We start from the raw sequence: 18847 nt of genomic DNA, 5'->3' as shown, positions 1-18847 counted from the left end.
CTGATAAGACCTTAACTTCATTTGAACAGCTGCAACAGAAGAGTCAGGGAGAAAAGTCTACACATTCCACAGCCCTGGGAAGAGGTCCAATCAGACAAAGTAAGCAAAAACACCTGTGTGTGTGTGTGTGTGTGTGTGTGTGTGTGTGTGTGTGTGTGTTTGCGCTTTTTTTCTTTTCTTGTCTGTATTCATTTAGTCATGTAGGAGTTACCATAATTATCCGTTCCTGACCTGAAATGTTTAACTTTTAAAGCTCCAATATATCTGACTTGGTCCTAAATAATATGCAAGTGCCTTAAAAAGCAAACAAACATGGATTCCTCACATTAGTCCAAGTCAGTCGTTCAAGGCAATTAATATAATATTAATATATACATACGGTATTTGATGAATATAGTCCAATATCATTCAAGTATCCAAGGAATTGCTTCTAATTTCATATTGGAGAACTCTGCACCTCAGTGCCAATGTTTAATGCAAATATCTGATGATGTGCATGAGAATGATCTGTAATCTATCATAAATTAGTTGCAAATGAGTAATTTCACCCTAGGGTCCTTTGCACCATGACCTCAAACACCCCCCCAGAAGCTTTTTTCAGCTGGGTCGAACATTGGGAGAGTTAGCGTAGAGTAGGGTTATCAGCTGAATAGCTTAGCGCAGGGGCTAATGGATCCAGTGATGTATCTCGTAAATGACCCCACTAATAATGCCCAAAATGATACCAAACTTCTACACTAGTACAAATAGGTTACGCATTCATAAAACGATGGATTGTAAAGTTTGTAAGTACACCAGAAATTTATGTAAATAACACTTGCCTGCTGGCTTCTGCTCTCTGCTGTTGTTGTTGTTGCTGCTGTAAGACGAGTGCTTAGGGCCGTCTAGAAATTACAACACCGAAAAGAGATACAACAAAAATATTTATTAATTTAACTTTTTGTTTTTTAAGTAAGTGCTGTAGTATAACTAGCAGGAGACAAGTTATAATTGAGTTAAGTTTGGAGACATAGCCTTATTTAATCATTAAATTAATAAATATTTTTGTTGTATCTCTTTTCGGTGTTGGAATTCAGCAGCAGCAGAGACGAGAAGCCAACAGTCAAGTGTTATTTACATAAACCTTCCAATCCATCGTTTTATGAATGCATAACCTATTTGTACTAGTGTAGAAGTTTGGTATCATTTTGGGCATTATTAGTGGGGTCATTTACGAGATACAAACCTGGGTCCATTAGCCCCTGCGCTAAGCTATTCAGCTGATAACGCTACTCTACGCTAACTCTCCCAATGTTCGACCCAGGTGAAAAAAGCTTCTGGGGGGGTGTTTGGCTCAAGGTCATGGTGCAAAGGACCCTAGGGTGAAATTACTCCGAACCATCACTTTAACTTTGTAGTATTTGTTTGCTTAGATGGGCTACATAACGTAAAGTGTCCAAGGGGCTCGTAACTGATTAGGATGTTACTACAATCAGTTCAAAGTTTTACAAAAGTATTGAATTGCTTTCAGGGTCTACTATTGCTTGGGGCTTGGTACTTTTTTGTTACAATAATTAAAATACATGATTATCAAACTCATTGGTTGAAACAAATTCAAGGGAGGTTTCTCCAAATCCAACCCAAACAATCACAAAACATGCCCATATTTAAAGTTGCACTAAGGAACTTCACCCCAAGTGTCAACAAGTTTAATTTTGATTGTGAGGGACTTCTTTCCCATAAATCATATTAATTATCTTTATCATTAATAAATCAATAGTTTTCTAAAAGCACAAACAGTATAAAAATGCAATGTTTAAGATTTACATTCACACAAGATAGCCTTTATCAATCATCTTTTGTATGACATTCATGGTGTCTTTATACAAATACCTGTGTTGGATAAAGATGATAATCAGCATCATGTCAGACAACATTAAATATAAAATCACTTGACAAACCAACATTGTTTTGTATATGGTCTTCAGTGTTTGTATACTCTCAACCACTTAGTCACATAGACCTCTTATGATACACTGAGTAACATGGTAAAATCCTGTTTGTAATATATTTGGTAACACTTTTCTTAAGGCATACATATGTATTGGGTTTTGTTTGATTCATGCATGGCAACTATCTTATAAATTACTGTATTTAACTGCTACCAAAACTGACAATAAAAACTTTTAAAAATTGCTTACAAAAACCGAATATCTAAGACTAGATGAAGCTTTTCCAATGTGTAGTTTTAGGCCTTACCTTTACATCCTCCTAAAAAACGTGTGTAAAAAAAGCATTAGATGTTATGCCTTTAAAACCACTATTTTTCCGAAAGTGTTTGTCGTCCTACCTTTTCTCCACACAAATTCCAATTCTTTTGCCAAAATTTCGAATTTCAAATAATGATGATCCAAATTTGTAGGACTTAAGGGTATATTAAAACCTCATTTTCTGAACTTTGCTGTGGTACAAAGTCTTCTGCATCTGTAATGTGGTGTTCCACAAGGTTTAATCCTAAGCCCTCTATTATTCTCCATCTACATGCATGGAAACATCATCTGTCAGACTAATGAAAAACATCCACTGTGTGTGTATCTTTAAAACCAGGAGATTCCGGGACCGTTAACTGCCTCTATGTGGCCTACATTTACCAACTTTGGCAAAACATGTATGATTTCCTCATTTTGCTTCCTAGATTTCATCAAACAAATTCTGGACAACAAAGAATTAATCTGGATGTGTATTTAGTCCAAAGGCAAAAGCGGGGTCTGGCTTGTAGTTAATGTTAATAAGTTAATGAGTGCAAGTTTGGTTTAGAGAGTTGTATTGAATTCATTTAAAAAGGACATACAAAAAAAGATAGTACAAACCAAACAAATGCCGGCACTTATTCAGGACAGTAGGTGGGCTTTAGTAATTTGTTCACCAAAGATATTAACAGGAGGGAGTACTGTTTAGTGATAATAATCAGCAGTGTGAAAATGTGATTACTCAAAACTAACCCTTATTCTGTAAACCTTAAGTCAAGTGTCACCAGAATTTCTCGTCTTGTGGCAACAATTAAATACAACATTTAGACAGCACACTGCACAAAGCAAGCGGTTCCTTTTTTCTCATCTCTTAATAAAATTTACATTAGACATACGACACCACTATTAGCAAGATGGCATTGTTTGTCAGTGCCTTCCAAAACTGTTATAACTCAACGTTTCAACATATACAATCGTTTTCTAAACTAACACCGCTATAGTTAAAGGTGCACTATGAGTTCCTGCATGGTTTTAGCGCGATTTCATTTTTGTCTTAAATCGTAGGCATCTCTCCTTTATCCGCTACCTGCCCCCCTGACAAACCACGTTCCAGCCAATCACATCAAACAAGATGGTTGAGGGAGGGGGTGGGGTTTTGTGCGAGTATCTCCTTCAAACGTGGTTTGTTGTATTTTGGTGCACAGCCTGTGCCCCTAGGGTTTGTTTGACGTTTACGACCCCTGTGTTGTCTCCCGAGACCGGGCTTTTTCACAGTATATTCAGGAGGCCAAGCAGCTAGTGGATCAAGGAGAGATGCCTACCATTTGAAACAAAAATGAAATTGCGCTGAAACCATGCAGAAAGTCATAGTGTACCTTTAAGGTTTGTTCAGGTTTAGGCACAAAATCTACTTGGCTAAGGATTACGGAACAACCGTGGTCATGGTTTAAAAGAAGCCAACATTGACTTGTGGTAGGAAACGGGAAATAAGCAGCTGTCTCCCATGTTTATGTCCTACAGTTTTTTTTTCCTCCTTTGCTCCCGATGGACAAGAATCATTATTCGATAAGACCACTACAGTGCTTTGTCACTTGACCCGAAGCTGTTTCGAAGCATTTGATGAATCGACTGGGAGAACAGTCTCTTCATCAATGTATGTGGCAAATAAAGCTAATATAGTAACTTACGAACACAACAGTATTTCAAGATTTTGCTTTGTAGCTAATCTCTCATTTTTCACTACCATCAACCACCATAAAACACAATATAATGGCTCTGACATGGCTGCGTTGCTGTTGCAACTTGTTTCCTCAATGTAAAGTCTACAATTCTGCTAACCATGAAGAGAAGAATAGCACTGTTTATCTTACAGATATTTCATAATTGTATAAATATTTAACTGCTTCATCTAACATACACAAGTCAAATTGCGTACAGTTCTAACCTCACTGCACACAGGTCCAGGAAAACCTGACTCAACATGATGTGGCAACGATTACCTACTCGAGCCGTTCTTTCTGTGCTCACAGATAATATATACATATAGTATATAGTGCCATCTCATCGTGTTTATTTATGGTGATTATGTTTTACTATTTAAATTTAATATTTCTGTTTGTCTGTGATTTAGTCATATTGAGAGCTGCTAAACTGTGTTTCGTTGTTGAAAACAATGACAATAAAAATCTATCCTATTCTATAATACAACATGAAAACACTGAAAAATGTTCTTTCTAGGCAGCAAACACAAACACACCCTCATTGGATGGATCAGGACAGCTTTAGGTCCACTTAAGGTACATTTTGAAGGCTTGCAGAGATTTGTAAAGTTAAAACCAAAATCTGCTCTGAAACGATGTACAGGTTCCACTCATGTGTATTTCACTTCAACTTTGTGTTCATCATTTTGTAAAACTGTATTCGACCCAGGTCAACCTGGAGACTTTTTTTTTTACTTCCAAGGATCCCTCAGGTCCTCACAGCACTGTGGTCTCTGACTGCAGGATGGACTGGGTTCGGGAGTTGCGGTGAAACTGTACCATGTGCTCTGAACCGTTCCTGGAGGCGAAGGTGCTGTTGAAGTGGTGATCTCTGCTCAGACGGCAGTTCAGACACATACTCCGCCACTTTCTCTTTAGCTCGCCTTGAACCTGTAAAAATAGATTAACAAATATTTTTTAACCTAAAGTTGGGGCTGAAAATGGTTCATAGTTTCGAATACAGATTTTTAATGGTCAAAATGTGAAATCTAAATTGGCCAACTTTGGTACTGCAGTTAACTGTGGTTACTACTCCACCTGGCAGCATCAACAATTTCATTCCTCTTTCATTTTCACGCCATGTTTACAGTTGGGTGTAAAAGAGCGCTCTGGAACATGCATCAGTTTTGTCATTCTAGTCTTTTTGTTGGGACGTTGTGAGACTAAATCTGTTTAGACAGATGCTGGACTGTGTTTTTCTCTGTAAGGAAAAACTGCGCAAAAAAATGGACATAGCATCAGTGACGTCAGTGACGGTTTGTGGACTGCCTTTTTGAAGCCTCGAATTTGGCAATTTGGCCGTCGCCATCTTGGCTTTTTTGAAACTGGGTGTAATGGTTTTGGAACAAGAGGGTGGAACTGGGGAGGATGATGCGACCAAGCCAGTGTTGTTTATGGTTGCAATGGTGCTGCGTGAAAGTTGCTGATTTTCAATCCTTCTGAAGTGAATCATCCAGCGGAGATTTAAGACACTTTTAAGGTGACCAAACTGTTCTTGTTGACTTTGATGAAGTGAAAACACAGTGAGAGGATCAAAGTTTAAAGCTTTACTGCGTAACTTTTTTATAATAATGAACGTCTGTTACATTCAAGTCATTGCCAAGTGAGTCTTCAGTCTTCAAGTCTTCAGAACGAGCTGCAGAAGCAGTACATGTTCATACAAATGGCACTCTGTTTTGACACTTGATGCTTGAATAATATAATTTTTAATATTTTTAATTAAAAAAATCTAATGAAGGAATTTTGAAACACTCAAAATTTTAAGCTTTAATTTTTAAGAAAAATATAATTTACTGCTTGTCAAATGTTTCCACTTGTATGTTTAATAAATAAACATGTTATCAGCTGACTGTAGACATTCTCAGTTTGAGTGTTTAATTCTCTTAATTAATAGTACTAAATGTCATTTCATATAAAAAACTTACCTCACTGTTTAGAAAACAGTACAGAATGGCCACCACCAGACCCTGAAGAAAACAACGTTAAAGACAAACATCAGAAGTGTTTCAATCTTAAACTTTTAACATGAAGATGGACACAAGCACTGTCAATGATTAAGGAATATTAAAGACATAAACATGTAGTGATAGAAGTGGAGGGACTTATAATACAGCACCTGAAAGGATCCGAGGGCCAGGTCAAAGAATATTTTATAATCCTCTGCTATGGATTCACTGAGAGAAACGAAGACCACATAGTGGATCCCAAACAGAGGGATCAGCAGGAGAGTGGATTTGGCCAACCTCCTGAGGGAAACAAACCATTCAACTGTAACAGATGCAGTATTTGTTCTTATTCCTGTTGTATGAGAGCATAATGTTAATTTACTGTACAGGTTTGCCCCAAGAAAATGTAACGTTTGTGCCATGCAGATAGTTTAGGTTTTATGATCCGAGTCCCTAAGATAAAAAGCTGGTTTGACACTTATTTGCTTTACTCTGAGCTTTCTTATTGGATGAAGTTTGCTCAGCTGTTCTAAATGCAGTTGAAAGCTCAGAAATGGCCTTAAAATTAGGATTGTCTTGTCAAAAAAGGCAGTGAAAGGAACTTTGTTTGTGGCGCTGAAAGCATTACTTTTTTGAGAGAATGGGCCTCATTCAACTAACAGAGTTGATTGGATATTTCCCTAACTTTAATTCATCAAGATCTCCACATGGATAACAATTATCCATCCAACAGTATAGTCTGCGCATGTTTAGGATTTATTTCTTTGTGTTTCTTTTAACATTCAAAATTCAATCAACTCAAACGGCCTTGGACAAAAAGAGCAGCAATTCATGTACATTTTCCTGCACTTACACTCTTTGTCTTCACCTGTATGTCTCTACACTGATGATCGTGAGCTAATAAAGAGGATACTCAGATTCATGATATATTGATTCAGAGACCTAAACAACGCATTCTCACAAATGGGTTCGTATGATATCGTAGAAAAACCTATGTTATTTTATGATAGCTTACGAAATTACGACGACCACTGAAGGGTCACATGATGCCCACCGTCACGATGCAACATGACAGTTTAGGCAAAAACGACTAAAAGGTAAAAAAAAAAAAAAAAAAAAAAAAAAGTCTGTGGTTTACATAAAAACACCGTTTTCCTGGGGCGCCAGGGTAGTTCACACGGGTTCAAATCTGACCTGCGGTCCTTTGCTGCATGTCATTTGCCCTCTCTCTCCCTTTTCATGTCTAAGATGTTCTATCAAATAAAGGCCTAAAATGCCAAAAAAAAAAAAAATATATATATATATAGTACACCTGTTTCCTGGGTCTTATGTTTTCCCCTTAACTTCTTCTGGGACATGAACTCTGCTCCCTCGCTTAAAAGCCTGTGTTTTAGGACCCATCCACCGCCCTGACCTCCGCCCTCAAGGATTTATGGCACTTACAGTAATAAATACATGGAATACATACACATTACAGTGCATAACTTTTTGCAGCTATATGTATGAATGGTTCATGAGAACAGCCTCACTCAAAACCCTTTGGAAAAGAAAAGGCACACTATCTGGACCTGGTAAGACAGAAATTGGACCCTATCAGGACCTCTAAAATCTCAGCAGTAAATATCTCAAAATGGGCAAATAACGCAGAAACCATCATGGCTGCGGGAAAGTGGAAACTTGTCAATACAACTACTCTTATAGCAGTTTATTCCCTCTAATATTCCCACATAAGACGGTAAAATCCACCCTCCCATTATCCCTCTCTCCAGGCTGTCCACTCTGCTCAGCCCTACACTAAACCACACTGCACTGACTCTGAAGCGTCACCTGCACAATGGGAGATTCTGCAGTGGCTTATACCGGCTTTTCATCACCTCCCGCCTGACTCTCAGGATCCTAGCTGCCGCAAGACATGAGAATACCTGGCAGCTCAGCACAGCTCAGATTTCCCTGCAGGGTAACATTGTCTGAAGATTAAACACAGAGGTATAGAGGGCATAGAGGTTTCACCCCCAACCCTCCATTTCATGAAGGCTGCATCATCAAAACGCTGTCTTGTTGAATAAGCGTTAGCGTCACACTTATCCCTTCAGACAGCAAACAAAAATGGGATAAAAATGTTCTGGGTATCTCTGGGTATAGTCTTTTATCCACAGTAGCTTACAGTGACACACGTGTAGTGTTTGCTTAATGACACAAATGTTTTTTGTTGACAGATGAAGCTGAAGTTTGGAGTATATATCCAAGTAAGTAGAGATAAGATTTGCATACTGCTGTCCATGCTGTTTAAAGAGCAACCAAAGTCTGTGCCCCATGTGAGATACCTGTATTGTGATTGGTCGTTGCCACCCACATCAGGACACCTCAGCTTCTGAATCAAGATCCGAATAATGCTGATGAACAGGATAAAGTTCACCTTGGAGACGAGGAAGAAACAGAAATATCAGAGTAAATGAGGAGAGTCAGAAAACCCCCACAAGGGGTGGTTTTATTTTGCAGTGTTGGACAGTTTTCCACCCACAGAAACCAATAAATGGAAAGTTAAAAGGAACCAAAGATGCACAAGAGAAAAATATTCAAAGTTACTCAATCCGCTTTTCTCTGGACGGAGCACTCACTTGCTGTTTTCAAGTTTCTTCTTTGAATTTCTGCCTTAAAGCATTACAAATAGAATACAAATAGTTTTGTCACATTTTGTGAATCTCCATATAGAATTTTTGGGGCATTTGCTAATATTAGTTTTAATCAGTGCCCTTAGGCTGCTATCTGGAGCTGCTATTTGTCTGCTTGCTTAAAAGTGATTGTCCAATCATATCATAGCAATTAGCATAATAAAGCCACAGCAGGTCTGTTGAGCATGTATTTTCTTTACATGCCAAATTGGTGTGCATGAAATAATCGGTTTTCCTGAGATGACTTTGCCAAACACATCAGTTTGTCCTGATCCTAAAATACTTTTCCCCCTCAAGTTAAAGTGGAACTTATCATTTAAAATTACCAAGAATGAAGCATTAAACCTTACTACAGTGTTAGTTAAGTTATTATGCATTTCATGTTTCTTACAACTGTTAATGTAATGTAATCCTCAACTACACTTTGCGGGTTGCCAGCTAAAATAAGAAGTCTGTTTTTATTGTTTACTACTACAAAAAATGAGTACAGATTTTGAGCAGTAGTGCAGTGCTATACTGGAAAAGCATGACAGGAATAGCAACAGTAACTCAGTGGGGAAAGGGGTTAGAACCTTGATCCTTTTGCTGCATTCCAGTTTAACTAGGAAGTGTGAATTTCTGTGTTCCCAGTCGGAGATATCAACTGGAAAGCCCCCTGAAGTTGGATTTCCCACTCAGAAACTCGTGAGAACTGCACCAACCACAACCTTACAATCCAACATGGCTGCTCAGAGCATCAACAGTAGTGAAAGCTGTATGAATAAACTGTTTTTTGCACATCTGTCTTATTTGTGTCTCATTAAATCAGCTGTACACACAGTACTGTCCATCTTCTATCTGGGTTACTACAGTGTTTGCACATGCAAATTACCAAATGATGCTTTGTTATCAACTGGTATTGCTAACAATGGCTAACCGGCTAAAGTCGCCCTACCCCTTTTCCAACTCGTAGTTGGAACGCGATCGACTTGAGCGTGACTAGGGCTGCAACTAACGACTATTTTCATAGTGGATTAATCTGTCAATTATTTTCTCAACTAATTGATTAGTTTAGTCTATAAAATGTCCAAAAATGGAGGAAAGCTCAAGATGATGTCTTTAAATATCTTGCTTTGTCCACAACTCAAGCATATTTAGTTTACTGTTGCAGAGGAGTGAATAAACTAGAAAATATTCACATTTAAGAAGCTGGAATCAGAGAAACGTTTACTTTTTTCATAAAAAATTACTCAAGTTGATTAATCGATTATCAAAATGGTTGGCGATTATGTTAATAGTTAACAACTAATCGAAAGGAAAAGGAATGCAGCATTTATACCATCATCCATTTTTAAGTTTGGTAGTGCTTTTTGAACTGACAAGCACGTGAAACACCTACAGACAAACAGGATGTAATGAACCTTAACTTACCATAATGGAGAATCCGATTGGTCCGTTGATCACCCAGTTGGGTGTGGGGTTGTCATTTCTCTCCCAGCATCTGAGGACACCATAAATCACATTAACACAACTATTATAGTACATACATTATATATTTATAAAAACACAATGGCAACAAAAAAAGTGTGGATGGTTACAAGGAGAGGAAAAGCCAGGCTGCTACCTCCTTAACATATTTTCACCAGACCTGAAAGTTTGATGTGAAAAATGCAAGGTTAAGTCTGGCCTAGAGCTTTTCAAAAGTCTTTCACTTCTTAAAGTAAGTCTCATGTCCTTCAGGGGAAGTCTAAGTCCAAAATCGATCCATCCATTTTCTGGATTTCCAGGCTGCGAAGGCTAAGCAAGGTAGTCCAGACTTCCTTTTCCTAAGCCATATCCTTCAGCTCTTTCCCAGATTTATCTAGGTCAAGTGGAGTATGTAATCCTTTCTGCATGTTCTCCTCCCAGTTGCCCGGAAAACCGGAGGCATCATTATCAGTGGGCTGAACCGTTTTAATGGACTTCTTTTGATAAAGGAATAGCGTTTCTATTCCCAATTAGCTTTCCAGTTACCATGCTAAAGAAACTTATTTTTATTGTATCCGTGATCTCATTTCTACTGTGAATCACCAAAGTGGTACCGGTAGAGTGTCCGGATAATCACTGATGCACCAATTTGTCCATTTTAACCTTACTCATGGACCCCATTGTCCCCCACAAATCTTTCAGCAACTCCCGATCTGGTTGTGGAAGAATGGACAAGCTCTTTCTCTACTGTTGCAGTTACAGTTGCATTATTCCTTAAACTGCTTTCAGGTGTGATCCAGAATGAAAATCTGCGAAATTTAGCACACTGTTTTTCTGCTTATGGTGGAGATATGTTAACATTCAGAGTTTTATTCAACCCTTTACCGTTCCTGTAAAATTCGGCAAAAACGTCAATCCAAGGTATACCTAAAGTAAATAAAAGGCTGTTCTTGAACCATTTAGACAACATGCATGTCTTTGGTCACCTTTGAAGGGTAACACTCTGGAGTGTCTTCTCCAATAGTCAGAATCACTGTAAGTGTTATTGGCATTGAGTAATACAAGTTTGATTACATACTGGAAAACTGGTTTTCATTTCCGCCTGAATACTTTTCAATAAAAAGATGCCTGCAGATGACTATTGCTGTGATTTATAAGCCTGAAAAGACAATGAGCCCAATTGTGTTCAGGAAAGCAAGAAGTCTTACCTAGTGCCAGTTTAACTCTGATAACAATATCTCATAAAATGACTATTTTACATCCATTTTAATTTGTGTAATGTTTAACCGTTTAATTTAAAAAAAAGACGCCATAATTATGATCACGTAAATCTAGGTAAAATTCAGCAGAATTCTGCATCCGCAGATTCCCTGTGGCCCTGCTGATGAGTGATTGGTTCATGATTGGTTGGCCCCACTCACCCCGTGTCCTCTAGATAAATCCTGGTCATCACCCACGCTGAGACGAATATCGTCGGGATTCCTGAAAAATGCCCCAAAAAACAAAACGTTCTAAGTTAAATATTATCTATCTGTATATTTAATTTTTTAAATAACAGCCTTATTTATTAAAAGAATAACATATACACTACTGGTCAAATGTTTTAGAACACCCCAATTTTTCTAGTTTTTTATTGAAATTTTAGCAGTTCATGTCCAATGAATAGCTTGAAATGGTACAAAGGTAAGTGGTGAACTGACTGAGTTTAAAAAAGTAAGGTTACCCAAAACTGAAAAATAATGTACATTTCATAATTTTACAAAAAGGCCTTTTTCAGGAAACAAGAAATGGGTTAACAATGTAAAGCTGTTCTGCAGCAATGGAGGTTGATCAAGCTTTGACAGTTGGTGCTGCCAATTCCCCCAGGAGTTCCAACTTGTCTGGATTACGTACAACCCCCTCTGCTTGTATAAAAGTATTTTTGGAACACACTGTGATACCATACCCTCGTGAACATTATTTGAACAGTATTATACTGCAGAAAGTAGTGTGTTGCCATAAAAATGGCGGGAAAAAGGCAATTAACAATGGAAGAGAGACAGACCATCATAACACTTAAGAATGTTGGTCTTTCCTACAGATAAATTGCAAAGAAAGTCAAGGTGTCAGTGAGTTCAGTATTCTTCACCATCAAAAGGCACTTAGAAACTGGGGGGAAACTCTGACAGGAAGAGGTCTGGCAGACCCAAAGCTACAACAGAATCAGAAGACAAGTTTCTGAGAGTCAACAGCTTGCATGATAGACAGCTCACAGGACAACAGCTTCAAGCACAGCTTAATAGTGGTCGTAATAAGCAAGTCTCAGTTTCAACTGTAAAGTTTGATAGGTCGAGTTGCAGCAAGAAAGCCATTGCTAAGATGTCAGAATAAGAAAAAGAGGCTTTCCTGGGCCAAGAAACACTGCCAATGGACTACTGAAGACTGGAAGAAGGTGTTATGGACTGATGAAATAAAAATTTTAAATCTTCGGTTCATCACGCAGGATTTTTGTACGCCGTCAAGTAGGTGAAAGGATGGTTCCTCTGTGTGTGACATCAACTGTCAAACATGGAGGAGGAAGCATGATGGTCTGGGGCTGTTTTGCTGGATCCACAGCATTTTGCAGCACCATGCAGTACCCTCTGGTATGCGCCTAGTGGGTCAGGAGTTCATCCTACAGCAAGATAATGACCCAAAACATAAGTCCAAGCTATGCCAGAACTACCTTAGCAAAAAAGAACAAGATGGTAAGCTTAAACATATGGAGTGGCCAGCACAGTCACCAGACTTAAAGTGAAAGCAAAGCAACCTACAAGTGCCACACATTTATGGGAACTTCTGCAACAGAGTTGGGAAGAACTTTCTGAAGAATATTTGATTTCCATTGTCGAAAGAATGCCACGAGTGTGTTCAGCTGTTAGATCTGCCAAAGGGGGCTACTTTGATGAGTAAAAAAATGTTGAATACATTTTGGTTTATAAATTGATTCCATGATTTCTTTTTTAACTTCAATTATTTATTTGTTCTATTCCTTCATTTCAGAGTACAATAAGACATTGAGCTGCATGAATTTCAATAAAAACCTGGAAAAATTGGGGTGTTCTAAAACTTTTGACCAGTAGTGTATATAATTTGTTTATTGTCTATTTTTATTTATCTACTATTCATCTTTGTTTATTCAGAGATGATATAAATACATGGTTATTAACAGAAAGATATTACATTACAATAAGAATTCTTATTTTTTAACTCAAATCTGAAACCTCATAACATGACATTAAATATTGAATTATCTTTTGCAACTTACATCTTTAGTAACAAAATATTAAGCTTTTAATACTTTTGGAAATTAAATCATGTCATGAGGTTTAGAAAAAGTATCAAACTAAGTGTCTAATGCACACATAGCAAACAGATAGTAGAAAAATATAAAATTAGGGCCTATTCTTTTGCAAGAAGTTTTACGAAAAGGAAATTGCTGACCCCAGCCGATGAACATGTAGACGATAAAGTGTCTATTCTCGGAGAAGATGACAACCAGCAGAGTGTGGAGGTACAGACCCTCCACCAGCAGCCAGAAGAAGTTGGCCATGATGAAGTACTGGAAAAACACCAGGCTTGCCTTACATCCCACCTAAGAAACACAAATTTAAAAGATCTTAATGAGGTTATGGACTTTGTATCCAACCAAAATAATTTTAAAATGGAAAATGTCGCAAAGCTATCAACAATTCTATACCAGCATTATTAGTGAGACAAAATTAACTTTTAAGGCAACATTTACACTACTACATTTTATTTGTATGCAGCGTTTTGAGACAAAAACATTCTCCATCCACACAATACTTTTAACTCCAGCAGCAGAACTAATCTCAGTCCATATTAACACGTCTGACAACGCGTATGACTGGTCTTATACACTGGGCACACATGTGGCGGCGTAACCAGGAAGCAGATTGTCTGACGTTGCTCTGCGGTTGAGAATCATGGATGTATGAGTTGAAAATACAAAAAATACATTAGAGAAAGAACAATGGCAAAAGTAAGACCAGGGATTTATTAGTTTGGGCGAGGTGGAACTGTTACTGAAAGATATGTAAGCCTACCTAACCAAAAGTTGACTGACGTACATTGTCGTTTCCAAGGTCTCATATCAACATAAAGGGGACACCCTATTGTTTGTCTTTGCAGGGCTGTATGTGACCGCAGTGTTGGTACTTCCAGAAAGACACTGGATTAATCAGGCAATTATGCGAATTCTTCTGATATGTGGATTTACTTTACCCTTTTCCACCAGGGCAAGCAGAGTTTACCAGGAGGATGAGCTTTAATTTGTAGGTCACATTACAAGCAGCGAGTAGATGAGAGTATAAATGTCAGCACCCTTACAGCATTCCTTCAGTTATTACAGAGATGCTTCCTCTCCAATATAAAGACAAATAGTGGAAGAGGAACGTTCTGGGACATTATAATAATATATAATAAGAAAGGATCAAGATCAAATATAAATGCTAAAGAGCATCAAAGGTTTTAAAAAGTAGGCTTTCAAAAGCTGTCAAGTACTGAAAGTTCTTGATTCTTTGTCTTGTGTGCTTCTTTTCTGGGGCATTTATGCCTTTAAAAGATGACAGTAGAGAGATGACACAAAACCTAACGAGAGAGAGAGATGCAACTCCTGGCTGGATTTGAATGGTGTAATTTGCGGTTCATGCAGTTTCATGTTGAGCATATTTCCTGATTTAAATAATGATTTGGTTCATGTTACATTTAACACAGATGAATGTTTGGTTTTGTTTTATGAAATGAAATAGTGTTGTGCATAAAAAAAAATAAAAAATAAATATTCCAAGTGTGCGGAACATGCAGGCAATCACAACACAATTTGTGGCTAAAGAGGAGTTCAGTCATCCCATCTAAATTACATTCTGGTATTAGTAAATGAACGGTCACAGTAAATGCTTTCCCGTTTTTTATCATTTTATAAGAAATGATCCGCTTGCAAATATTTCCAGTAAATAGAAAAGTGTTGAGTCTCACTTCTGTAAAAACTCATTTTCATTTTCATTCTAAAAACTGTGCTGGCAGCTTCATGCTAAGCTGCTTTCCTTCTGTGACAGTCGTGCTGTAAAACACACGAGTGTGCAGCTTCCTGTTTCCCTCGGGACACGACTTGGCTCAGCGCTGGACAGAGGTTGTGACCTCACCAGTGATGGCTGGTTGGAGCACTGCGAGGTCCGGTTGAAGAGGATGTCGTCTTTCACCAACACTGCCACAGCTCTCAGGATGAAGGAGAAGAAGAGGTTGAGGTGGATGTAGTTCCTGGTGCAGTGGAGCTTCCTGCACAGATGTTACACACAATATATAGATTATAGAAAATAAACTTTCTCGTAGGATGTGTTACATATTACAAGTACAAAAAGAATATATATATATATATATATATATATATATATATATATATATATATATTCAACAACAACAAAACGGATGCGTGAGATAAAGCTGTTTTCACACATACAGGTAATTCACTTTTCGTTCCTTGCTAAAAGTTCAAATCATTTTAACGTTATTGTGCAACCTTGCCCCTAATTCCACCCTTTGCTGAGTAACGTACGTTAACATCCCATGATGGTCTCTTGAATGTAGCATACCTGTAGCAAGCTCCTTCGTAGCGATAAAAACTAACGTTGAAGCGGAGCTCCGTGCTACAGAGCGGCGATTGCAAGTTGTTTAAGCCGCTACAGACCTCCGTCACAGCTCGGTCGTATCAGCGGCATTTAGTAGTTGTGTTGAGCCGCAAAAGAGTTCCTCAACACCGCCTCTGGTGCCCCGCAGGGTGCTCCATCAGGTCAGCAGTAGCTGGTTGTTCAGTTATCCAAGAATAGGTGACTCTCAGCCGGGGAAAGTGCACCGCGAGCGGCCGGTCATATCGGTGGAGATTACGGATAAGTAAGTAATGAAACAACTGGTTAAGAAAATAATTAATGTTAGTCCCTGTCGCTGCCATGTTGTTTGTGTATCTCTATGGCAAACGCGCGGGGGGAGGGATGAGCCCGTTAGGAGGTACGGGAGCCCAGAGGGGAGCGTCGGCGGCTGTTAAGGAGAAAATCGATTTTTCATTTAAACAAATCCACGTTAACTACACATTCGAGTTAATCGAATGAATCGATTTATCGCCCAGCCCTAACCACCATCAAACTTTCTTACTTAGTCCTTACCGGTACACGTCCTTACTAAGTCCCCACATGTACACTTTCTGACTTGGTCCCCACATGTACACTTTCTTACTAAATCCCCACATGTACACTTTATATAAAGTGTTGAGAGATAAATGAGCCCTTAAAACATGTTTGTCTCTTGATAAAATATATTTTCACAAATGTGTGATTCATGCATATTTACTCTTTTAGTTGCAAAAGCTTCACAAATTTCTGGTCAAACCTCCAGTGGCGTTTTAAAACTAGTCCCAACAGCAAAGAAAGAAAAAAAATCCACCAATCAACATAATTTAACAAACTGAATGAAATCCAATTAAACTGTAAACTGAGACACACACACACACACACACACACACACACACACACACACACACACACACACACACACACACACACACAGCTGTTGACAATTAATGATAAATCTGTGGAATTAAAATGTGCTAATTGCCAGTGCTTGTTCATTTAAAATCCAATTAAACTGTGTGGAATGTCAATCAGCACACCAAGACCTGTTCTTCAGTAATTAATCTGTCCCCCCCCCTCAGTAGTTTAAGTGCGTTGCATTTCGGAGACCCAGCATCCTCACGGGGACCACTGAGGTTTTATTTCATGTGATAATATTGTAATGTTTGAACTTACCGGAACAGACAGAGGATGGCACTCCCTGTGGTGAGGGCAATCAAAGATAGACTGTGACCCAGAGTGTACAATGTCTGCACGACCACGTAGAAGACCAGCTGCAGAAACGGAGAGAGAAGAGGAGCAGGGTTACAGTTATATATCATGGCAGAGTTAGTGGGGCAGTCCAGAGGAAAATACCTCTGAATCTTAGTGTCAAGTTATAGAAAGAGCAGGGACTGAAGTTACAGGTTATTGTGTGTAAACTGTCCTCTGGTCAGTTAATGAAGAGGCGCCAGAGTGTGTTTTGGTATTGAGGTGATACACCATTCCTTCATATTAATATTGCATATTTGAATGTGCCTAAACACAGCATCTGTTGCTAAGAACATTTTTCGGCATGAAGAGCTGAAGAATAGGTAATTTCCTGTTAGAAATGCAAACAAAGAGATTGAAATCTGCTAATAAATGCCATCTGTCTGTCTGTCTGTTTGTCTGAGATATGCCCTTCTTGTTTGATCACGATCGATATATGAGGCTAGATATCGTCTTACATTTTGGATATCGTAATATCATGAATATCTTTTCCTGGTTTTAAAGGCTGCATTACAGTAAAGTGATGTAATTTTCTGAACTTACCAGACTTATTAGCTGTTTTATTATTTGCCTTCACCCATTTAGTCATTATATCTACATTATCAGTGATTATTTATCAAAACTCTCATTGTGTTAATATTTTGTGAATGCACCAATTGTCAACCCTACAATGTTCGCAAAATATCGACATCGATGTATTTGGTAAAAAATATCGAGATGTGGTATAATTTATAAAGTACTTTAATTCTTGAATCAAATTTTATCTGCTGCTCTCAGATAAAAATTGGCACTCTGTCTCTTTTTAACCCCCAGTGAAGAGTGGAAAATACATTTTCATTCCATTATCTTTTTTTACAGCATGAAGCTCCTTTGATTTCAGGTGAACTAATCCACTTGTCAAAAGAAAAGCATGACATCTGTCCAGCAGGTTTGCCATTTCCCTTTCTCTTGTCTGTATTACAAAAGCTGCAGTATTATTCATGTTTTGGCCTTTGAATCCTTTCACACGGCTGTTAAAGTTTCCACTAATGTATGAGGAGTCTGTGAGAAATAAATGCACATTTTCTTCCTTTGTTCTGCAAAATACAACAGCTAAAGGAGGACCACTTTGCACCGACTTGGGCATATTTTTCTGGACGTTTGGGGTGAATTGTATTAAGAAGTAAAAAAGCAGATGAAGATGAGAAAGACAGAAATAGCAGAGTGAAAGAGACAGACAAGAGTGAAATAAGGAGACAGAGGAGAGACAGTGAGACAGTTAGTTTAACAAGCACAATGGCTGATTCAGAATAAGACCAGTCGTGTCCCAGGCTGAACCTTAGCAGTGAAAGAGGAGGGTAGCAGCAATTATCACCCCAAGGCAAACAAGGCCAAGCATTCTCCTCACCAAAAACTTTTCTTCTGTTTCCACGAACTGTTTGGGTGGAGGAGGAACCACAGCACACCCAACAAATAAACCAAACCAAACAAACATGCAAACGTGGCCGGTTAGCTCAGTTGGTAGAGTGGGTGCACATATGCAAAGGTTTATTCCTCGACTCAGAAGGTCCAGAGTTTGAATCCAACCTGTGACAGTTTTCCTGCATTTCTTACCCCCTCTCGCTCCCTTTTTATATCTCAGCTTTCCTATCCAATAAAGGTAGAAATGCCCCCCCCCAAAAAAAACAAAAACCTGACGCGATGGTTTTGTGTTAAAGACTTCAGGAGACGTCCGCTTTGGAGACTTTTTGGAAAAGGGCAGGTACTTTAAAAAAAAAACAGAGCCAGGCTAGCTGTTTCTCCCTGCTTCCAGTCTTTATGCTAAGCTAAGGTAACCATCTCCAGGCTCGAGCTTCTTATGAACCGTACAGATTAGAGCGGTGACAATCTCCCCATCTTGCTCTC

At 38.5% G+C, this 18847-nt stretch overlaps 1 protein-coding gene across 2 annotated transcripts in view; it reads right to left on the bottom strand.

The window, feature by feature from the left end:
• Positions 1–1641: 1641 nt before the first annotated feature.
• vipr2 (vasoactive intestinal peptide receptor 2) overlaps positions 1642–18847 on the bottom strand; it is a 57126-nt gene continuing 39920 nt past the window's right edge. For both annotated transcript variants that reach the window (XM_028592999.1, XM_028592998.1), the window contains exons 5-13: positions 16889–16986; positions 15236–15368; positions 13515–13665; positions 11474–11534; positions 10017–10086; positions 8259–8350; positions 6105–6234; positions 5914–5955; positions 1642–4879 (exon numbers count right to left, since the gene is read on the bottom strand). In XM_028592999.1, the coding sequence (XP_028448800.1) occupies positions 4706–4879; positions 5914–5955; positions 6105–6234; positions 8259–8350; positions 10017–10086; positions 11474–11534; positions 13515–13665; positions 15236–15368; positions 16889–16986 (951 nt within the window). In that variant the 3' untranslated portion in view covers positions 1642–4705. The remainder of the gene's footprint in view (positions 4880–5913; positions 5956–6104; positions 6235–8258; positions 8351–10016; positions 10087–11473; positions 11535–13514; positions 13666–15235; positions 15369–16888; positions 16987–18847) is intronic.

This window comes from Perca flavescens, chromosome 12 (genome assembly GCF_004354835.1).
Source record: "Perca flavescens isolate YP-PL-M2 chromosome 12, PFLA_1.0, whole genome shotgun sequence".
In the NCBI taxonomy this organism is placed as follows: domain Eukaryota; kingdom Metazoa; phylum Chordata; class Actinopteri; order Perciformes; family Percidae; genus Perca; species Perca flavescens.
Note: the sequence above shows the minus strand (reverse complement) of the source record. Positions and strands in the feature narration are given on the sequence as shown.